This window comes from Pan troglodytes, chromosome 6 (genome assembly GCF_028858775.2).
Source record: "Pan troglodytes isolate AG18354 chromosome 6, NHGRI_mPanTro3-v2.0_pri, whole genome shotgun sequence".
NCBI classification, from domain to species: Eukaryota; Metazoa; Chordata; class Mammalia; order Primates; family Hominidae; genus Pan; species Pan troglodytes.
In genome coordinates this window covers 75767017-75788862 of record NC_072404.2, presented here as the reverse complement: position 1 = coordinate 75788862, position 21846 = coordinate 75767017, and the positions used below count along the sequence as shown (strand labels likewise).

The following is a 21846-nucleotide window of genomic DNA, read 5'->3' as shown; positions in this document are numbered from 1 at the left end:
AGTTCAAGACCAGCCTGGCCAACTTGGTTAAACCCTGTCTCTACTAAAATACAAAAATTAGCCGGGCATGGTGGCATGCGCCTGTAATCCCAGTTACTCGGGAGGCTGAGGAAGAAGAATTGCTTGAACCTGGGAGGCGGAGTTTGCAGTGAGCTGAGATTGTGCCATTGCACTCCAGCCTGGGCGACAGAGCAAGACTCCGTCTCAAAAAATATATATATATACAAAAATTAGCTGAGTGTGGTGGTGCATGCCTGTAATCCCAGCTACTCGGGAGGTGAGGCAGGAGAATCACTTGAACCTGGGAGGCGGAGGTTGCAGTGAGCTGAGATTGTGCCATTTCACTCCAGCCTGGACAACAAGAGCAAAACTCACCTGAAAAAAAAAAAAAAGGAAAATAAAAATCCCTGATAAAGGATCAATGACCTTAGGATAATGTCATTCCAGGTAAGTATCTTTAACGGGGTACTTGGTCCTCCAAACATTTTCCCCACTATATCGTAATTGTGTGTTTAAGTGCCGGGCTTTCCAACTAGATACAAAGCTTTCCCAGGAAAGAAATCCTTTTCTTTTCTTCTTTCTTTTCTTTTCTTTTCTTTTCTTTTTTTTTTTGAGACAGATTCCCACTGTGTCGTCCAGGCTGGAGTGCAGTGGCACGATCTTGGCTCAGTGCAACCTCCACCTCCAGGGTTCAAGTGATTCTCTTGCCTCAGTCTTCCAAGTAGCTGGGATTACAGGCACGCGCCACCACACCCAGTTAATTATTATTATTATTATTATTATTATTTTTTTTTTTTTTTTGAGACGGAGTCTCGCTCTGTCACCCAGGCTGGAGTGCAGTGGCACAATCTCGGCTCACTGCAAGCTCCGCCTCCCGGGTTCACGCCATTCTCCTGCCTCAGCCTCCCGAGTAGCTGGGACTACAGGAGCCCGCCACTACGCCCGGCTAAATTTTTTTTTTTTTTTTTGTATTTTTAGTAGAGACGGGGTTTCACCGTGGTCTCGATCTCCTGCCCTCGTGATCCGCCCGCCTCGGCCTCCCAGAGTGCTGGGATTACAGGTGTGAGCCACTGCGCCCGGCCTCCACACCCAGTTAATTTTTGTATTTTTAGTAGAGACGGGGTTTCACCATGTTGGCCAGGATGGTCTCAATCACTTGACCTTGTGATCTGGCTGCCTCGGCCTCCCAAAGTGCTGGGATTACAGGCGTGAGCCACCGCTCCCGGCGAGAAATCTTTTCTTTTTCTTTTTTCTTCTTCTTCTTCTTTTTTTCTTTTGAGAAGGATTCCTGTTCTGTCGCCCAGGCTGGAGTGCAATGGCGCGATCTTGGCTCACTACAGCCTCTGCCTCCCGGGTTCAAGCGATTCTCTTGCCTCAGCCTCCCGAGTAGCTGGGATTACAGGCACGAGCCACCACGCCCGGCTAGTTTTTTTTTGGTATTTTTAGTAGAGACGGGGTTTCGCCATGATGGCCAGGCTGGTCTGGAACTCCCGACCTCAGGTGATACGCCCACCTCTGCCTCTCAAAGTGCAGGGATTACAGGCATGAGCCACTGCGCCCAGGCAAGAAACCATTTCTGATTCACCTTTTCACTCCCGCACTCCCACTACACAGTAGCTAAATAAATAAATAAATATTAAAAAATAGGAAAGAAAGAAAGAAAAAAAGAAAAGAAAAAGGAAAATTTAAATTTAAAAAGGTTGTGCTCGATGGCTCACACTTGCAACCCCAGTGCTTTGGGAGGCTGAATGAAGCAAGAGGATCGCTTGAGGCCAGGAGTTTGAGATCGGCCTGAGCAACGTTGCAGCATTGCAAAACCCCCATCTGTACAAAAAAGAAAAATAAAATTAATTTTAAAAACAAAAAAAGAGAAACAGTAGCACATGTATGTACTGGCACCATGTATGTACTAGTAAAAACTAGTTAAAATTAAGTCAGTAATTAATGAAGGAATAAGTCAATGAGTGAGCAGGCGAAGGAAGAAAACATAGACCGGAGCAGGTGCGCCTTAGGTTGAGCCCTTCCCCGCTGAGCCCCGCCTTCTGCCCGCCCCTGGGCCCTACCGGGACTACATTTCCCAGAAGGCCGCACGCCCCGGGCATGCGCAGCGGCTCGCTCGGAAGCTGCGACGCAGTTTCACTCCGGCTGCCTTCTCCTGAGAGACGGAGCAACAGCCAGAGCCCTGCCCAGGCCGAGCCGGAGCTGCAGTCCGAGCGCGGTGGTGCCCTCAGCCCCGTCCTCTTGTCCTCCTCAGCCTCGGTGAGAGGGCGGGCAGGCCACCTGCGCGTCGCTAGGGCTGCGGTCCCAGGGGCGCGGGATGGCGCGGGGAGCCGGAGCCTAGCTGGGACCGGAAGGAGGCGGGCGTGGGTGTGAGGGGGGCCGACGGCCGGGGCGGCGGGGACACCCGGGGGTCCCGGGAGATCGAGGGTGTCGGAGGGATCGGTCTCCGGGATCAAGGTCCTGAGGGCGGGAGTTGGGGGACTTGGGAGGCGCCGGCAGCTTTGGACGGGACAGGGTGCCGGGTGCGAAAGGGGGCGTTCGGATGAAGGCTGAGGGGCTCGCAGGCGGAGGGGCGCGGTTCCGGGTCGCTCGGAAGGAGCGCACCCCTTCCCAAAGTACCCGGAGGAGGCGGTGACGAGATTGCCACCGGCTCCCTGACGAGGGGTTGGTCCTGCTGGGGTCTACCCCCAGGTGAAGGGACTCACTGGGCCGGGGGTTGTACTTTGGAGGAGTTTGCTTCCTAACTCTGCTTTCCTGTGGGGGGTCTTCCCAGGAGTTCCTGGGGCCCTGGGTCACTTTTTGGGGTGCGTAAGGGGTGCCGACAAAGATTTAGAACTCGGTTCCCTTTTCTGGAGCTGCGCTTTCATCGCGACTGTCTCAGCCAGCTGCCCTCCTCCTCCAAGCTGGCTCCATTTCTCTAAGCGCCAACAGCGATGGAAATAAATAGCATGTGTACAGACGCCTGGACCCTTGAGAAACTCAGAATATTTCTGCATGCCTTCCTAGCTCCTCTAGCGCTCTAGAAGGTAGACTTTCTGGTAGCCACCATCCGGGCTTAAGCCATCCGGATAGCAAACCCTCTGATTCGGTTGCTCTGTGACCTTAAATATTTACCCTCTCTGGTGTGTTGATTTCCTGGATGCTTAGCTGCCAGACTGGCTTATGAAGTCCTTTTAGAGTTTTCTGTAAAAGGGCTCAGGCCAGGCACGGTGGCTCATGCCTGTAATCCCAGCCCTTTGGGAGGCCGAGGTGGAAGGAGCATTTGAGTCCAGGAATTTGAGACAAGCCTGGGAAACGAGGAGGATTCCTGAGATCACTGTCTCTATAAAAAATCAGATGGGCGTGTTGGTGGGTGCCTGTAGTCCCAGCTACTTGGGAGGCTGAGGCAGGAGGATCGCTTGAGCCCAGGAGTTGGAGGCTGCAGTGAGCTGTGATCACACCACTGCACTGCAGCATGGGCGACAGAGGGAGACCCCGTCTCAAAAAACAAAAAACAAACAAACTAAAAAAAGAACTTTTTTTTTTTTTTTTTTTTTTAAGAAAAGGGCTCAGAGCCAGGCGTGGTGACTCGAGCCTATAATCCCAGCTACTCGGGAAGCTGAGGCAGGAGAGTAGCTTGAACCTGGGAGGCGGAGGCTGCAGTGAGCCGAGATCACGCCACTGCACTCCAGCTTGGGTGACAGAGCAAGACTCCGTCTCCAAAAACTAATAATAATAAAAAATTTTAAAAAGAGCTCAGGGTTTTTTTGTTTGTTTGCTTTTTGTTGTTTTTTCAACCATCTCCTTGATTGTTAAGTGGGTGGAGGAAGACTGTTGTACCTCCTGCTCCACCCAGGCTATTGGAAAATAAATCTGGTGATTTTCAGTCCCCAGGCACAGCACACGGATCCAACATCTGTACCTTTGTTTTTACTAACTGCTGTTTCTTAATTTAAAACCTGATCATCTTCTTCCTAGTTGGCAAAGGTGCCTTGGAATTTGTGTCGCTGAGTCAGCAAGCCTTTCAGATTTGCCCGGTTTTTGTTGTTTGTGGTTTGTATCAAGATGGGAACTCAAACAAGTCATTCCTCCTAAGGAGCTGGTGTCTTCATCCAGAAGGGACAGTTTGTGCCAGCTCTCCAGAGAGAAAAGGTGAGAGCCATGGGGACTTGACCTTGCTGCCTTCTCTATCTGGTGCAGAGAAGGTGGGGATTGGGGAGGGTGGAATTTTGAGGTCTGCAGGATAAACGTGTGCCCTGGGAGTTGACTGTTGATTGCCACCTGTCTCAAATAAATTGCAGTGGCGTCTTGCCACTGCTTCTTCTGTTTAACTAACTAGTCTTAGAAGATGCTTTCCACTTTAAGACATGCTTTATGGGATAGAAGACACAAGTCACGATTTCTGCATTTGAACTGGCAGTTTTCATTTCTTTTGTTGCATAAACCCTTACTGGGTGCCAGACAAGATCTCTGTCTTTTGGGAGTGCATTGTTTGGTGGAAAAGACAAAGCAGAGTCAGTGACAAGGTGTTGTCAGTGTGATATATACTGAGCTGGGAGAAATCACAAGGCTCTCCTACCCACATCCAGAAAGGGGACGGTTAGAGGGAAGGTCAGGAAGGCTCCTGGAAGGTGGTAGTTGAGGGGCGTTGTGAAGGAGGAGTAGGACTTAGAAAGTGGGGCACAGTTGCGTGGGATAGGAGTCAGCGTTTGCAAAGTCATGAAGCTACCGGGACACAGCTGGGCTACTGTAAGTAGCTTAGTATGTAATAGAGGAGGCTGGAAAAGCAGGCAGAGGGCTCTGAGCGAGGAGGGTTATGTGGGCCATGCCAAGACTCGGGAGTGGAAGGATTTTAGGAGATTTCCATGAGGGTCATTTTATTAATTATTTTTTTGAGTTGGGGTCTGCTTCTGCTGCCCAGGCTGGAGTGCAGTGGAGTGATCATAGTTCACCACAGCCTCAAATTCCTGGGCTCTGGGGTAGCTGAGGTGCCTACCACCATACCCGACTGATAATTTTATCTAGAGACAGTGCCGCTCTACGTTGTCCAGGCTGGTCTCTAACTCCTGGCCTCAAGGGATCCTCCCATCTCAGCCTCCCAAAGTGCTAGGATTACAGGCCTGAGCCACCGTGCCTGGCCTCGTGAGGGACATTTTAAAGGAGCACACTGGAACATGTGGAATGAGTTTAGACTGGATTATTCGCTTTGTGGTGGTCTTCTTACATCATGCCAGCTTCTTCGTGGGGAGAGGCAGGTGAGTGGTTTTGCCCTCAGTTGCTTATAGTCTAGTTGAAGAGATAAAGTGAACATAGAGAACTGAAAAGGAACTTGCTAAGAGGGTGTTTTCTTTCATTCTTTTTGTTGTTGTTGTTTTGTTTTGTTTACTTTTTGAGACAGGGTCTTACCCTGTCACCCAGGCTGGAGAGCGGTGGTGCAATCTCAGCTCACTGCTCAACTTCGCCTCCCAGGCTCAAGAGGTTCTTGTGCCTCAGCTTCCCGAGTAGCTGGGCTTACAGGTGCACACCATCACGCCTGGCTAATTTAGAGGGTGTTTGCTTTCTGCTGGGCACGTCCAGGCATCGTGGGAAGTGCTGTTTAAATTGGGCCATAAAAGGGTGGGTAAGGTGAGGACAGGGGACCAAGTGGGTGGGATTCAGGGTGGAGCAGAGTCATGGGGGTGGGGACAGACACGCTGATGCACATGGGAGTAGTGGATCCTCACTTACACTCTGGAAGGGGATTGTGGAGAGGGAGGTATAGATGAGGGGATGGAAGGGAAGGGCACCGGCAAATATTGTTGATAGCAAGGGAAGGGCTGTATTGTGATCGGCTTTGACTGTCAGCCTAAGGAATTTGAATTTCATTCTAGAGATCCAGGGGAGGTGTGTAAAAGACAGGATCAGAACGTTAGTTCAGGAAGCTTAATCTTTTCTGCCCCCCCATCTGAGATGTACAAGAGGGTTAGAAAGCAGAGTTGGAGAAGCTGTTTGGGAGGGAGCACTTATTTTTGTTTTGTTTTGTTTTGTTTTTTTGAGATGGAGTCTCGCTCTGTTACCCAGGCTGGAGTGCAGTGGCGCCATCCTGGCTCACTGCAACCTCCGCCTCCCGGGTTCAAGTGATTCTCCTGCCTCAGCTTCCCAAGTAGCTAGGACTACAAGCACCTGCCACCATGCCTGGCTAATTTTTGTATTTTTAGTAGAGACGGGGTTTCCCTCTGTTGGCCAGGCTGGTGTCGAACTCCTGACCTCAGGTGATGCACCCACCGAGGCCTCCCAAAGTGCTGGGATTACAGGCGTGAGCCACTGCGCCCGGCAGGGAGGGGGTACTTATTAAAGTGAGAGGCATAAGGGTCCTGGCCAGGTGTTAGCAGGGGGCTTCAGAGGTGAGGAGAGAGCAGGGCAGGCAGCTGCTAGGCCTGGGGGAGCGGGCTGCGGAGGACTGAGAATCTGAGGTTTTTCTCTTGGCCGCCTGGGGGAAATCCAGGGGGAAAAGGAGAATGAGGAAGGAAGATGCGTTTGGCCTCAGACGTGTTGAAGGTATTAAGAGGCCAACAGGAAATGAGGCCATGGGCTAGAGAGAAGAGCCCTGATTCATTCCCCAAATGCCTCCCGAAATTCTGTGCGCCGAGGCTTGTGTTTGGCACTTGGAGTACAAAGATGACTTCAGCAGTCTCTTTGGTGTTTGCATATAGCTCACTGCAGCCTTGAACTCCCAGGCTCAAGTGATCCTCCTGCCTCAGCCTCTCAAGTAGCTGGGACCACAGGTGCATGCCACCACACCTGGCTAGTTTTTTATTTTTTAGAGTTGGGGTCTCGATTGTTGCCCAGGCTAGATAATGCATTTTTGACATTAAATCCCCCCAAAATGGTGTTGCATCCCTCCCAGAGCATCCTATCGTGGGGTTTATGATACTGACCTGTCTTTTACTGGTGATGAAGGTCATGATCATTTGCTAAAGTGGTGTCTGCCAGGTTTTTTCTCCTCTAAACAGGTGCTATGAGAACCTGCTTTTTTTTTTTTTTTTTTTTTTTTTTTTTTTTGAGACTGAGTTTCTCTCTGTTGCCCAGGCTGGAGTGCAGTGGTGCAATCTCGGCTCACTGCAACCTCTGCTGCCCGAGGTTCAAGTGATTCTCCTGCCTCAGCCTCCCAAGTAGCTGGGATTACAGGCGCCTGCCACCACGCCTGGCTAATTTTTGTAGTTTTAGTAGAGACGGGATTTTGCCATCTTGGCCAGGCTGGTCTTGAACTCCTGACCTCACGATCCACCCACCTTGGCCTCCCAAAGTGCTGAGATTATAGGCGTGAGCCACTGCACCCAGCCATTTTTTTTTTTTTTTTTTTGAGACGGAGTCTTGCTCTGTTGTCCAGGCTGGAGTGCAGTGGTACGGTCTCAGCAACCTCCACCTCCTGGGTTCAAGTGATTCTCCTGCCTCAGCCTGCTGAATAGCTGGGACTACAGCTGTGTGCCAGCATGCCCAGCTAATTTTTTGTATTTTTAGTAGAGATGGGGTTTCACCGTGTTAGGATGGTATCAATCTCCTGACCTTGTGATCCACCTGCCTCGGCCTCCCAAAGTGCTGGGATTTCAGGCGTGAGCCACCACGCCTGGCCTGAAAGCCTGCATTTTGATGACACTAGTGAGTGTAAAATATCTTTTTTTTCTTTTTATTTTCTTTATTCACAACAGGTATGAAATGATTGTTTTCAGAGTCTTTTTTTTTTTTTTTTTTTTTTGAGACAGGGTCTCACTCTGTCGCCCAGGCTGGACTGCAGTGATGTGGTCGTGGCTCACTGCAGCCTCAACCTCCTGGGTTCAAGCCATCCCCCTGCTTCAGCCTCCCAAGTACAGGTGCGCACCACCACACTTGGCAGACTTTTAAAATTTTTTTTGGAGATGGAGTCTCACTATGTTGCCCAGGCTGGTCTCAAACTCCTGGCCTCAAGTGATCCTCCCACCTCATCCTCCCAAAGTGCTGGGATTACCGGTGTGAGCCACCACACCCCTCCTGAGTCTCCCTGAATTGCCCAGGAAAACAAAACCAAAGGCCTCCACACAGGCACCCAAGGAGCGTAAAAGCGCGAAGGCGCCTCAGTGACTCCCACTTGGCCATGACACAGTGTTTCTCGAGCTCTCGTTTCCAATAAGTCAGCGGTGTGCAGTAAGCTCTGCTCTTTTCTCCCCCAGTGCCTCCCTCCCCAGCGGTCCCTCGAGCAGCCCGGGGAACGTCCCTGCCACTGTGCCCGTGCAGATGCCAAAGCCCAGCAGAGTCCAGCAGGCGCTCGCAGGTAGGTGCCTGCCCTCGGGCTGCAGAGCAGTCTGTGCCCTGCAGGACTTGGTGGGGAGGAAATTGTGATGTGGGGCCTTGTCACCCTCTGGATCCTCAGGGAGAGCCAAAGGGGCTCCCTGGGGGAGCAGTGCCTCTTTCTGGTGATGGTGTCACCCCAGAGTGAGCCCAGGTGCCCCTCCTTTTGCTCTCTGGGGACGTGGGGCCTGATGACGGTGGGCGCTCGGGTGCAGACCTTTTCACATCCTTTAACACTTTTGCATTGAATTGCATTATATTTAAATAGTCACTTTCCTGTCCTGAAATACTTTAAACATTTCCTTAAAGAGGCCCTCTGGGGAATTAATAGATCTATTTCGGCTGTAGTTACTCTTACATCTTGAATAAGAGGCACCTTTTGGGTCCAACCAGATCTTTTGCTGTACTAACCATACATCTTACATCTTGGAACTGTTTTGGGTTTGGTTTGGTTTTTTGTGAGACAAGAGTCTCGCTCTGTCACCCAGGCTGGAGTGCAGTGGCGCTAACCCAGCTCACTGAAGTCTTGAACTCCTGGGCTCAAGCAATCCTTTCACCTTAAGGATCCTTAAAAATACCTACTGCTGGCCCCCACACCCATTCTGTTTTAGCAGCCTGGCTAGCAGGGTTTTCAGAAGCTCCACAGGTGGCAGGATTTTTTTTCTTTTTTCTTTTTTTGAGATGGAGTCTCTCTCGCCCAGGCTGGAGTGCAGTGGTGGGATCTCGGCTCACTGCAACCTCTGCCTCCCAGGTTCAAGCAATTCTCCTGCCTCAGCCTCCCGAGTAGCTGGGATTACAGGTGCATGCCACCACGCCCGGGCAATTTTTGTATTTTTAGTAGAGATGGGGTTTCGCCATGTTGACCAGTCTGGTCTTGAACTCCTGACCTCAAGTGATCCATCCACCTCGGCCTCCCAAAGTGCTGGGTTTACAGGCATGAGCCACTGTGCCTGGCCATTTTTTTTTTTCTTGTTATAAGAGACAGGATCTTGCTCTGTTCCCCAGGCTGGTGTGCAGTGGTGTAGTCATAGCTCACTGCAGCCTCCAACCCCTGGGCTGAAGCAATCCTTCTGCCTCAGCCTCCTGAGTAGCTGGGATTACAGACACATGCCACCATACCAGGGAAGTTTTTTATTTTTTGTAGAGACAGGGTCTCACTATGTTGCCCAGGCTGGTCTTGAACTCCCAGGCTCAAGCCGTCTTCATGCCTTGGCCTCCCAAAGCGCTGGGATTCCAGTCATGAGCTGCCACGCCCAGCTGAGGTTATTTTCTAACTTCTGGAAATTGCGAGGTATGTAAGGAGGTGGATGGCTCCATCGTTGTTCACAGGGTGATGTGGCGGAATTCAATAATGAGTTGGTGTTTTAGGGGAGTCGCTGTGGTAGTGGCTGAGAGGGGACAGGCCTGGAGGCAGGGTGGCTGGTGCAGAGCCTGACCTCAGACCTGGGGGCACCAGCCAAGGCCTGACCAGCTTCGAGGCAGTGGAGTGGAGGGGGAGGTTTGGCTTGAAACATTCAGAGGCATGAGCCGTCAGGCCGGGGGTTGTGAGGGGGGATTGGGGGTAGACTGAGGCCTGCTGGAGTGCAGCCAGTCACAACTGAGGAGCAGCCTGGGGCTTGGCGTGTGTGAATTCATTTCGTCCTTAAATCACTGAGGTGGAGGCTTTTGTTCCCATTTTCATTAGAGGAAACTGAGGCTCGGAGAATTTAAAAATTCTCTGCCAGCCCTTGGCAGAGCTGAGACACAGCCCCGGGCCTTCTTGCCTATGACGGTTCAGTGCTGCTGAGTCTAGGGTGAGGTTGGGAGGGGGTGATGGCTGTGGAGTGGCCGTTGGAGCTGTTCCGGGGCAGTGGGATTTGGCTGTGGGCCTCAGAAGAGCAGTCTTGGGTGGAATGGGGTGCCCCTGACCCCTCGTGGGAGCATGTGTGCCACAGAGACCGTGGGCGGGACTAAAGAGAAAATGAAGGAGCAGCCAGAGAGGTGGGGGCAGGAGGGAGAGGAGCTGGAGTGGGGCAGGGGAGACAGAATGAGCAAGACACACTGGCCAGAAAGTCCCTGCCCACTGAAGTCACCGTGCGGCGCCGTAGGGAAATCACAGTGTACCGTGTGTGCATGTGCGGCCGTGGTGGCATTGGAGACAGGTTGTGGGTAAACAGACGGGGCCCCCACACGGTTCCTCATGGCCCAGCTCCTTCCAGCTCTGGGGCTCTCGCAAGCCTTCGTGGCCAGGCCTGACAGTGAGTGACCTCTGAGGCCATGACACAGATCTGAGTGCCCTGGGTGTGGAGTTAGCACCTGCCCCCTTCCTCTGCTCTTGAGGCTGAAGGTCCTGTTCAGGCTGTGTCCCAAATTGTCCATCCTGTTGTCTGTCCCCGTTGCTCTCAGAGCAATCCTGGAGCTAAAGCAGGTATTTTAACATCCATTTTACTTGTGGGGAAATAGATTCGGGAAGCTGGTTCAGGCCTAAGGAAATAGGAGAGCCTGGAGGCTGTGTAGACTCCTGCCTCCCCCAGTTCAAGGCCCAGTGTTGGTACCTACTGGGGGAGCATTGTCTAGGGGAGCAGGGAATGAGAGGAGCCTGGCCAGCACCCCGGAGCCAGAGCTGGAGAGCAGTGTCCTGTCACCCTGGTGTGCTTGTGGGTTGAGGAATTATACCATGCCCGGCTGCGGAGACGAGCGTTTGCGCACAGGGTTTTTGCAGGGAGGTTTATAACCAGGAGGTCATGCTTTGGAAGGACTGAGTGCTGGAGGCACTGCTTCCAGGTGACAGTGCCTCCAGGTGACAGCTCCCCTGGCTGTGGCATAGCCCAGTCCCTCTATCGGGTGGGGGCAGGGGCTGTGAGGCTGGGGCCAGGGTCTCCACCCCTCACCTGGTCACAGCAGCGGTCCATCCACAGCTCACACTGCTGCCTGGGGCAGGGATGGGTGTCAGCAGCCTGCCCAGGACTGCTCAGCTGGTGAGGGCTGGCACTGGGCTCGAACCCAGGCTGGGGAGGTCAGAGCGCACAGAGGAGAGGCTTGGATCTCAGCCCTGGCCCTGGGTGTCAGAAGGAGGGGTGTCTGCAAATTGGAAGTGAGAATCAGTGAGTGGGGGCTTCACTCTTCAGGGCTCTGACAGCGGGAATCCTCCCAGATGGGTGGAGAAAAAGGCTGTGGCCCTCCGAGTTCTTCAGGTGATTTGGGGGCTGTCAGGAGTTTGGGGGGCTGTCCCTAGCCCTCCTCCTCTCCAGGCTTCTGGGTTGAAACTTGTGTGTTTGTGACTTGAATTCAGGGGAGTGGGTCCTGCATTGAAAAGGACATGTGTGTCACTCATGCGGCCTCCTGGGGGCTGGTGGTGGCCCAAGGATGTCTTCATTCCTCAGCAAACACAGAGGGCTGCAGGCTTCCCAGGGATCAGGCACTGCCCCAGCGGGGTGCTGGAGATGCAGCTACGGGTGGGACCTCGTGGAACTCGTGCTGAGGGAAGACAGTCCATAGAAACAGAGGGGAGTGCAAAGCAGGAGTCCAGCAGGGCGGGGCGGGAGGCTTGGAGGGACAGGCCCCGTCAGGCAGTGTTCAGGGAAGGCCTGCCCGCCGAGGCAGTGTTGCCGGAGAACCCTGGGTAGGGAGACGTGTCCTGGCCTTTGGTCCTCCCAGACGACGTGGGCAGCGCAGAGGCACCAGGTTCTCTTGAGGAAAACTGCACCTGTCCCTGTCCTCTCCCATCTCTCTGCCACCCGCGCCCGCTTGTCCTTCTCTCCACCCGACATTCAGTTCCCACAGGAACCGCATTTGAGCCCAGGAACAAGCTTGGGATGTTGGGGGCATTGAGCTCCTGGGCTCAAACCTCTGTCCTCTGATGCACGCTTTGGTGTCTCCTGCTGAGCGGCCACTGCAACTCACCCTGCCCACCTCGGCTCTGCTGCCCAGGCTGGTGGCTGGTCTCCGCTTCTTTCCCCACAGCCAGGCACATGTGCCGGGTTGAGAAGCTTTGTTCTTCTAGTGGGGGCGCAGTGGCTGGCCTGGCCGCCCTTCACCCCTGAGTCACGCCATCTGTTCCTGGATGGGGAGTGGGGTCCAGGAGGACTGGGATCTCTACCAACTCCCCCGGCAGCCGGCTGTGCCCAGCTCCTGAGCCAGGTTCTGCAGACCCTGGAAGCCACCTTAAGGGATGGCTAAGAAGCTCTGGGCTTCCCCTTTCTCTGGAGAGGAGGTGCTTTTGACCTAACTGACCGATGACAGGGAGGACCGGGGAGCTGGCACTATGGAAAGTGGGGTAGGCCGAGGGTGTGGCAGGAACGGGTTCGTCCAGCAGGACACGCTGTGTCCCAGGAAGCGCTGGGTCATCAGGGAGCACGAAGGAAGCAGTGTCAGAGGAGAGTCCCCCAGGGCAAGTGTGGGGTTCCCTGCAGGCATCCGGCAGTGGTGAGCTCTGGAAAGAGTGGCCGGTCTGTCCCAGCATAGCTGCTGGCCACAGGCCCACCCTTGCCCGAGGGCGCTAGAGCCACAGCCTGGGGCTTTGCTGCAGCCCAGCCCTCACAGTATGGGGATGCTGCAGTGTGGGAGCAGGCCCAGGGGCCACGTTCCTGCCCGCCTACCCCAGCGCTGTCGCTGAAGGCCGTGGCACCCAGATCAGCCAGGAGGGGCATGGAGCACACACAGCGCCCAATGGAGGCTGGAGGCCTAGTAACTCCAAGCCAGGAGGGCCCAGGGCCTCCTGGGGAAGCTGAGCCCTTGGAGCCAGCCCCACCCAGGAGACCCCATGCCCTGGGCGGCTTCCTGGAGTGGCGTCCTCCGCCCTCTGCTCTCCTGACGTCACGGGTCCTGCCCCGGTGCCCACCTGCACACTGAGGGCACGGGCTTGTCTGTTGCTCCTATAGAAACCTGTGGGCTCTGGGGCCAGGGCTACCATGAGCCAGGCTGCCCCACCCTCTGATTCCTGGTCTGGGTAGTCCTGGAAGCCCCCAGAGGCCACATTCCCCAGGGAGACCTGTGCGTCCCCGTGGCCATTGATGGTGTCACATCCTTGGCCTGAGCAGGGTTTGTTGGCGTCACATGCCGAATGAGTCTTCTAATGTCTCTCCCTCTCTGCGTGTCTGCTCTCACACCTGTGCAGGCATGACGAGTGTTCTGATGTCAGCCATTGGACTCCCCGTGTGTCTTAGCCGCACACCCCAGCCCACCAGCCCTCCCGCCTCCCGTCTGGCTTCCAAAAGTCACGGCTCAGTTAAGAGATTGAGGAAAATGTCCGTGAAAGGTAATTCTTGTTCCCAAAAACTCTCTGGCCTTTGCTAAGCCTCCTTCCAGCCTCGCTGCCTCTGACTGTTCTGCACAGACCCTCTTCCTTCTCTCTGCTCCCTGAATCCCGGGGGAAGGGGCTCAGTGGCCCTTCTCCCTGCCCCCGCTGGGCAGCAGAGGCGGCCCCTGGAAGCTGACTTTCCACCGCAGCCCCAGAGTTCAGCTCCTCTCCTCCAGTCACAGCTGGCATGAGGGGGCTTGTTCTTGAGGACTTTGTGATTTTTGTAAGCAACAAGTTGTGGGTGAGAGGTGGCGCCCGGCTCAGGATGCGGGGACAACCGTCCCTTCCGCCGGGGCCAGCACGTGTCTCGGGAAAGGCCCCCAGACAGCGGCCCAGGTCTGCTGCCCAGGTCTGCTGCCCTGACCCCCAGCCCTGTGTGACTGCCACGTGGGCTGCTTGAGAGGGGTCCCTCGGTGACCCCTGCCCTGCTCGTTGCACGGCCACAGAAGAAGCGGCTTTAGGACCACAGCAGGTCCAGGGAGTTATAGCAAGACCTGCTCGGAGCAGCCTGTGATGGTCAAGTTCTGAACCTTTCCCAAGTGGGTGCTGGCCCTGCTTCCACCCCTGGGCTGTGGAAGTGTGGACTGTGGCCAGTCCAGATGCTCTGGAGTGGGCGTGGTGGCGGGCAGGGAGGGTGGCCGTGGCCCTGCTGGCCCTCAGTGTCTGTGTCATCTCAGCAGGTCCTCTCGGAGCCTCCGCTTAGCAGAGGGGCTTGGCGAGGTCTAGGAATACTCGCAGCGCCTGGCATGCGGCAAGGGTGGCTTCCGATCGTGTCCGACCTCCAGCCCACAGGCGAGGAGGTGGGCTCAGGGAGGGGTGGGCCTCGAGCTCCTGCCCCCAGCCCAGGGCTCTGCACGCCCTGCCCTTCCCCTGCCCTGGGGGAGGAGCCAGACTCGTTGGCAGCCCGGGCTGGCAACCTTCTGTGGCACTCGGGTTTACCTGGGAAGGACACGCTCTTGGTGGGTCACCTGGCTGGCCCCTTCTGAGACACGTGGCTAATGGAAAGCTCCCTTCTGTTCTGAAAAGCTGCAAGGGCCGGGGTGGGTGGGCGGGGGTGGGATGCTGTGCCCGGCCTCACCAGGGCTGGGCAGAGGCGAGGCCCAGGCTCACCCGGAGATGGCTCTGGAGTTGGCAGGCTTTTCCAAAGGAAAAGGCCCCCCTCAGCCTGAGTAGGGCATTCCAGCCACACGGAGGGTGACCCTGAGCTGGGGGCCATCGTTCTGGTCTGGCGTTCTCGCCACCGTGACAGGATTTGGGTTCGGGCAGTCTGTATGGGTGTGTGGAGATGTGGGGGTGTGTGAGGTGTGTGGAGGTGTGGGGTGTGTGAGGTGTGTGGAGGTGTGGGGTGTGTGGGGTGTGTGGAGGTATGGGGTGTATGGAGGTGGGTGTGCGGGGTGTATGGAGGTGTGAGTTGTGTGGAGGGGTGAGGTGTGTAGGGTGTGTAGAAGTGTGTGGGGTGTGTGAGGTGGGGCTGTGTGAGGTGGGGTGTGAGGTGTGTGGAGGTGTGGGGTGTGTGGAGCTGTGTGTGGTGTGTGGAGGTGTGGGGTGTGTGGAGGTGTGGGGTGTGTACAGGTGTGGGGTATGTGGAGATGTTGGGGTGGGCAGGTGTGTGGAAGTGTGCAGGTGTGTGGGTATGTGCAAGTGTGGGGTGTGTGGTATGTGGTGTGTGCAGGTGTGGGTATGTGGAGGTGTGGGGTGTGTGTAGGTGTGTGATATGAGGAGTGGTGTGTGGAGGTGTGGGGTATGTGGAGATGTTGGTGTGTGGAGGTGTGTGGTGTATGCAGGTGTGGGGGTGTGGAGGTGTGGGGTGTGTGGAGTGTGGGGTGTGTGGAGTTGTGAGGGGTGTGGGTGGAGTTGGTGTGTGGTGTGGGATGTGTGGAGGTGGGTATGTGAGGTGTGTGGGATATGGAGGTGTGTGGAGGTGGGGGTGTGTGGAGGTGGGGGTGTGGGTGGAGTTGGGTGTGTGGGGGGTGTGGGTGTGGATTGGGGTGTGTGGTGTGTGTAGGTGTGTGTGTAGGTGTGGTGTCTAGGTGTGGGGGGTGTGGGTGGAGTTGGGTGTGTGTGTGGGGGTGTGTGTGTGTGGATTGGGGTGTGTGGTGTGTGTGTAGGTGTGGTGTCTGTAGGTGTGGGGGGTGTGGGTGGAGTTGGGTGTGTGTGGGGGGTGTGGGTGTGGATTGGGGTGTGTGGTGTGTGTGTAGGTGTGGTGTCTAGGTGTGGGGGGTGTGGGTGGAGTTGGGTGTGTGTGTGGGGGGTGTGGGTGTGGATTGGGGTGTGGTGTGTGTGTGTAGGTGTGGTGTCTAGGTGTGGGGGGTGTGGGTGGAGTTAGGTGGAGGTGTGGGGGGTGTGGGTGTGGATTGGGGTGTGTGGTGTGTGTGTAGGTGTGGTGTCTGTAGGTGTGGGGGGTGTGGGTGGAGGTGTGGGGTGTGTGGATGGGGGTTGGGGGCTGTGGTCTTGCCAGCAGTTTCCCTCCAGGTCACAGCAGCCATGCCATCACAGCAATTCCAGCTTGGTTACATATTCGTCTTTCCCGTTTGAGATCAGGGAACCAAGGCTCAGAGGTGGCATGATTCGTTCACAGCAAGAGAACTAGAATTAAACAAACCGTGCCGACTCCAGCCTCTGCCCCACCATGCCACCTCCCTGCCAAACTGTCCCCTCCCTGGCCCTTTTTGGTGTAAAGGGAGTTCAGCAGGTGCAGTTGTGAGCCCTCAGGCTTAGAATTCTCTGCAGCCCCTGAAGGCCATGAGCTTGGATTCAAACCAGAGCCCCTTCTGGTCCTGGAGTCTGGGACGACCGCAGCCCCACCATGACCTTGGGGTGGAGCCCCTGTCAGGAGCGCCTCCACGGGTGGCACTGGGCTCCCCGTCCCTCTTTCACCCCTGCACGGGCTTGGCTGCTGGCTTCTGTGGTTCTGCTACTCCCACTACCTAGAGAACGCCCCGGGCCGCGCCGATCCTCACCAGCTCGGGGAGCCTCTTGTCCATAGGAGAGGCTTTACTGGATGTGGGGTTCGGTGTTTATGGAGATGCAGCCCTTCTCCCTCCAGCTTCGTGCACGTGTGCACAGACAGCGAGTGAGGCCGTCAGGGTGGGCTCCTGCCACGTCTTGGCCCCTCCCCAGAGTCGCTGGACTTAGGAGCTAGTCTGCACGTGACAGACCTTCCCAGTCAGTGGCAGGCGTTTCCCGGGACAGTGTCTGTGTGGCGGTCGGCGTGTGTGCAGCTGCCTGTACATGCTGGACCCCAGACTCCCTTGTCCCTGCGGTGTTCATGTCAGGGTAATGCAAGTTGAATCAAATCGTGCTGCCACAACGCCCCCTGGAGTAGTTTGTGCCCGAAGCGGCTGACTCTTCCGCGCAGCCTCAGAAGCGCCGGGGTCGGTTTCCTCACTCAATGTGCGCAGGGATGCGGCTCCCAGGAGACTGTGCTGCTGTTTCTGCTCTTCTGTATTCTCCATGGCTCCTGGGGCTGAGCCGGGTCCCCGGACGGTGGGACTGGGGAAGGCTTTGCCCGACGGAGCTCGGGGCTCTGTGCCTGGCGCTGAGCTCTCCCGTCCCGCACACTGGCCTCCCTGTCTGGGCCCCTCTCGCATTTCCTCCTGGCAGCTTAGACCTCTCCCTTGCCTTCCTTGCCCTCTGGTCTCCTCTCCAGCCTGTGCTCCTCAGGACGCTGCTTATGTACTTCTCTCTTCTAGGAGCGACCCCGAAGCCAGAGCCAGAGCCAGAGCAGGTCATAAAAAACTACACGGAAGAGCTGAAAGTGCCCCCAGATGAGGTTTGTGTCTTGGGACCTTGGCTGCCTTTGGTTCTGTTTGGAAACAACTCCACATGGAAAGGACATCCGCCCCATCTTGCTTGAAGAGTGCTTCCCAGGTGCCTCTGGGTGCCAGGGCCTTGCTCCAGCCCCTTTGGTTTCATCTCCCAGCCTCCCGAGACCCACATCGTTATGGTCTGAGCTTTGCACTTAAGGAGCTGTGGTCCTGAGCAAAGCCCCTCCTCTCCCGGCCCTGGCCTCTCCATAGCCTGATGGCCATCCTGGGAGCAGGAATTCCAGAGACAAGGGATGGGCCAGCCTGCCCCACTCTCCACCTTGCGGATGCTGGTGTAGAAGTGAGGTGGCCTCGTCCAGGTGGCTGTCCTGCTCCCCGGCTATTGGGAGAGCTGGTCAAGGTTCTTATAATTTTTTTATTCTTAAAGATGGGTGCACACTGTCGCCCAGGCTCAGTGCAGTGGCGTGATCACAGCTCACTGCAGCCCTGTCCTCCTGACCTCCTGTAATGAACAGGACCAATCAGACTCCTGTTGCGCTTCCATAGAACCTGAACCTCTGCTGAGCCACGTTTTGGGGGCTGCAGCACCACTTTCCCCTGATTTTAGCTGGGAGCCCTGGAGATACTGTTGGGGGAGGGGGTGGGTGAACGACCGGGAATACCAGTACCCAGAGATCTTCAGATACTTGGGGGTGGGTGGAAGGCCAGGAGCCCCAGTACCCAGGGACTCTTCACTTGTCTCTTTCTCCAGTCTGTTGAGTCCATGAGAAAAATCTGGTAAGTAAAGGTTTGGAAAGGAGCCTGAACGTCCTCCTCATGTGTCCCACCCCTTCCACAAGCCCTTGCCACATTCCCGCCTGCCCAGCGCTCAGCTCTGTCTCGGCCCTGGTGTCCATCTGGTGTGACTGGGCCGTTTCACCCCAGGCTCCTCCTCTCCAAGCTGCCATCTGCACAGCCAGCACGCAGCTTGGATCATGGGAGCACTCCCTGCCTGGAACCCCCAGCAGGACCCCCAACTCACACACAGCCCCAAGCCCCTGAGTGTGGCAGCCAGACCCCCGAGGGCGCGCCTCTCCCTGATCCTGTCTCATCTCCTGCTCCCAGCCCACCCCCTGCCAGCTTTAGTGCCCATGCGCTGGCTCCTCGTTCAGAACGTCCTCCTCCCTCTTCCGGGTGCCCGCTCTGTGCTTGTCCATCTGGCAATTCCTGTCTCCCTTGTAAGACCCCACTCCGAGGGCCTCCCCCAGGATCTTGCCCTGTCCGTCCTCCCCATTTGGTGGCTTCTGCTGTCATGTCGGGCCTGTGCTGCTGGTAAGCCCTTCAAGGGCACAGGTCCCGGTGACTCACCTGTGTCTCCAGCCTGTGGAATGGACTTTTTTTTTTTTTCTGAGACGGAGTCTAGCTCTGTCGCCCAGGCTGGAGTGCAGTGGCACAATCTCAGCTCTGCAACCTCTGCCCCCTGAGTTCAAGTGATTCTCTTGCCTCAGCCTCCCGAGTAGCTGGGATTATAGGCGCCTGCCAACACGCCCAGCTAATTTTTGTATTCTTAGTAGAGATGGGGTTTTCCCGTGTTGGCCAGGCTGGCCTCAAATTCCTGACCTCAAGTGATCGGCCTCCCAGAGTGCTGGGATTACAGGCCTGAGCCACTGCGCCTGGCCTCGGAATTGACTTTGACTGCACTTCCAGCATTTCAGCACATGAAAGCCTCTTTTTCCAAGACTGGCCCACGTCAGCCCAGCCCACTGTTGGCAAGCATGACCCGTGTTTGGTCTCCTCCAGGACTGCATCGAGAAGCTGTCCGCAGCGTCTGGATACAGCGATGTGACTGACAGCAAGGCAATCGGGCCCCTGGCTGTGGGCCGCCTCACCAAGTGCAGCCACGCCTTCCACCTGCTGTGCCTCCTGGCCATGTACTGCAACGGCAATAAGGTGCCCCCACTGGCCCGGGGCGGAGGCGGGTGGCCCGCCCCCACAGTCCTGAGCTGTCCCCTGCAGGGGCGGGAGGGTTCCGGGGGTGGCTGTAGGAATGGGCCTCTGCAAAAGATGGTGCTGGGCGTGGGGCCAGCTTGAAGACCTTTCTAAAGGCCTGGCCGGCTCTCCTAGGCCTGCCCTACTCTTCTAGGTCTGCCCCACACTTTAGAAAGGAGGACCAGGGCGGCTGGTTCCCTCCACCCCTCCAGCCAGGCCTGAGAAGATTCTGGGCTTCTCTGAGCCTCAGGGCACCGCCTCCCCCTCAGCCACTTGTAAGCACCGCAGACACTGTCTCCCTTCTTCCTTACAGCATCCCTGTGCAGTCAGCACAGTGCTCATGAGGGAGAGGCTCAGAGCGGGGGCTGTGCCCACGGTCACCCCACTGGGAGGTGGGAGCCAGGCCTTGAGGCAGGGCTGATCCTGGGCCCCACGGTAGCCTACACATGAAGAGCCGCGCCCAGACCGACCCCCAGCTGCTCTCCCTGCATCGGCCTTCAGGCGGGATGGGCAGAGTTTAGAGGCTTAGAGAACCGAGTCATGTGGCGCATTGGAGTCTGGCTCGGCCTTCCCTAGTGTCTGCCGTCCTGGGCAGCCAGGGCCCAGCTCCGCAGATCAGACACTGCAAGGCTGTCTATCTGACTGCAAATGCGATTCACCCGTGGAGATTTCTGCTCAGGATCCGAGTTTTCCCACTCGCCACCTGTCTCCTGATAGCATGTCCCTTAACGAAAATGGCATGAGTTGCTGGTGCAAAACAAAGCTTTCCAGGGAAGCTGTTGGAAGCCAGTTTCCGGGCAGGAGGCTGCCAGCAACTCCCTGGGATGGTGGCCAGCCCATTCCCGGGGCCCTTTACCATCTGACGGTGGAGGTGACGGTCTTGGGTGTTCTCAGACTGCCAGCTCAGTGGGTTGCGTCTGCCTCTCTCAGGATGGAAGTCTGCAGTGTCCCTCCTGCAAAACCATCTATGGAGAGAAGACGGGGACCCAGCCCCAGGGAAAGATGGAGGTATTACGGTTCCAGATGTCGCTCCCCGGCCACGAGGACTGCGGGACCATCCTCATAGTTTACAGCATTCCCCATGGCATCCAGGTGAGGGGCCTTCTTGAGTCCCCCACTCCTGGCCACTCCTCTTCCCACCCCACCCACGTCCCAGCAGTCTGCCCCTGGATCAAGGCTGAGGATGCCCATGTGGCCAAGCTCAGGCCCCCAGGTCCCCTAAGGCCAGGGCCATGGAGGGCCGGGAATGGGGAGGCAGTGCCGGGGCTTAGGGCAAGCTCTTAGGGCTGTGGCAGCAAAAGGCTGGCCCTCCACTCTTTCCTGAACCAAGGAAGCCTTCCTAGAGGAGGAGCCATCTTAGCTGGACTTGTTCTGGGCAGAAGGGCAGGCAGTTCAGTGGGAGGAACCCTGCGGAGGGGCTGGAGAAGCGGGGCCACAGCAGGGTGTGCGTCGAGGAACCTTGGGTTGGGAGTGGCAGGGCCAGGCGTGTGGGTGTCAGGAGCCCAGGCACAAGGCCCCAGAGTCCCAGAGGAGACTCAGACGGGCCCTAGCCCTTTCGGTCTCCTGTCTTGAGCCAAGGTGGATCGTAGGGCCTGGGGCAGGGTGGGAAGATAACAGGGGGCAGCAGGCAGCGGGCACTGGCTGCCAGCCAAGGTCCACCTGTGGTGGATGGAGGCATCTTTTTGTCTTGTTGAACCATGAGCCTTTCCCCTGGTTTCCCTCCACTTCTCCACAGCTCAGAGGGAAATTCAGGAACATTTGGGGTTGGCATCTCGGAGCGGGGGAGGAGCTGGAGCTGTGCAGGGGCCTGTCCCTGTGCGGGCTCTCGGAGCACCCTATCCTGGTGTCTGTTCCTACCGCAGGACCCTGAGCACCCCAATCCCGGAAAGCCGTTCACTGCCAGAGGGTTTCCCCGCCAGTGCTACCTTCCAGACAACGCCCAGGGCCGCAAGGTGAGTGTCACCATGCGCCCCGGGGGTGGACGGGGCCCTGACCAGGCGGCAGGAGGCCAGGCGCCACACTGGACTCTGCTTCTGCAGCGGAGGACAGAGGCTGAGGCCGGGCCGAGTGTCTGCTGCTCTTTTCTGGGGACCTGCTGTAGGTACAGGGAGGGCAGCCTGGACCTCACATAGCCTTGAGGGAGGAGGAGAGGCCATCACCTTCCAGCACCCTGCCGGGTGGGGTCAGGAGCTCCTGAGAGTCAGAGTGTGACAGGCAGGGACGGGAGTTGTGTTAGACCAGGTGACCACGGAAGGCTGGAGCAGTGGTGTCTGCACTGAGACATGAATAGGGACTTTGTGGCTGCAGCCAGACCCAAGGGGCTGGGGGCCCTGCTGGAGTGATTGGACCCTGGGCGCCCGCCCCCCTCCGATTGGGAGAGGCAGCCCCAGGGACCCCCACGCCCGTCTCCGTGGCTCACCTTTTGTCCCCCGTGGCCACAGAGCTGGTGCCCTACACACCACAGATAACAGCTTGGGACCTGGAAGGGAAGGTCACAGCCACCACCTTCTCCCTGGAGCAGCCGCGCTGTGTCTTCGATGGCTGCAGAGA

General features: G+C 56.6%; 1 protein-coding gene across 1 annotated transcript; it reads left to right on the top strand.

Moving 5' to 3' along the window:
- Nucleotides 1–2106: 2106 nt before the first annotated feature.
- On the top strand, nucleotides 2107–21842 carry LOC134810438 (probable E3 ubiquitin-protein ligase DTX2). Its single transcript, XM_063814379.1, has 9 exons — nucleotides 2107–2259; nucleotides 3958–4131; nucleotides 8166–8266; nucleotides 13379–13519; nucleotides 17254–17333; nucleotides 19108–19257; nucleotides 20227–20388; nucleotides 21159–21248; nucleotides 21738–21842. The coding sequence occupies exons 3-9, from the start codon at nucleotides 8230–8232 to the stop codon at nucleotides 21762–21764; spliced, it is 687 nt and encodes a 228-aa protein (XP_063670449.1). The 5' UTR covers nucleotides 2107–2259; nucleotides 3958–4131; nucleotides 8166–8229; the 3' UTR covers nucleotides 21765–21842.
- Nucleotides 21843–21846: the final 4 nt, after the last annotated feature.

Bases quoted from the DNA above. Each gene is read 5' to 3' on its own strand.
- LOC134810438 (XM_063814379.1), top strand. From the start codon at position 8,230: ATGCCAAAGCCCAGCAGAGTCCAGCAGGCGCTCGCAG. The intron at 17,334-19,107 runs GTTTGTGTCTTG...GGTCTCCTCCAG, and splicing joins TGAAAGTGCCCCCAGATGAG to GACTGCATCGAGAAGCTGTC. The intron at 20,389-21,158 runs GTGAGGGGCCTT...TTCCTACCGCAG, and splicing joins GCATTCCCCATGGCATCCAG to GACCCTGAGCACCCCAATCC.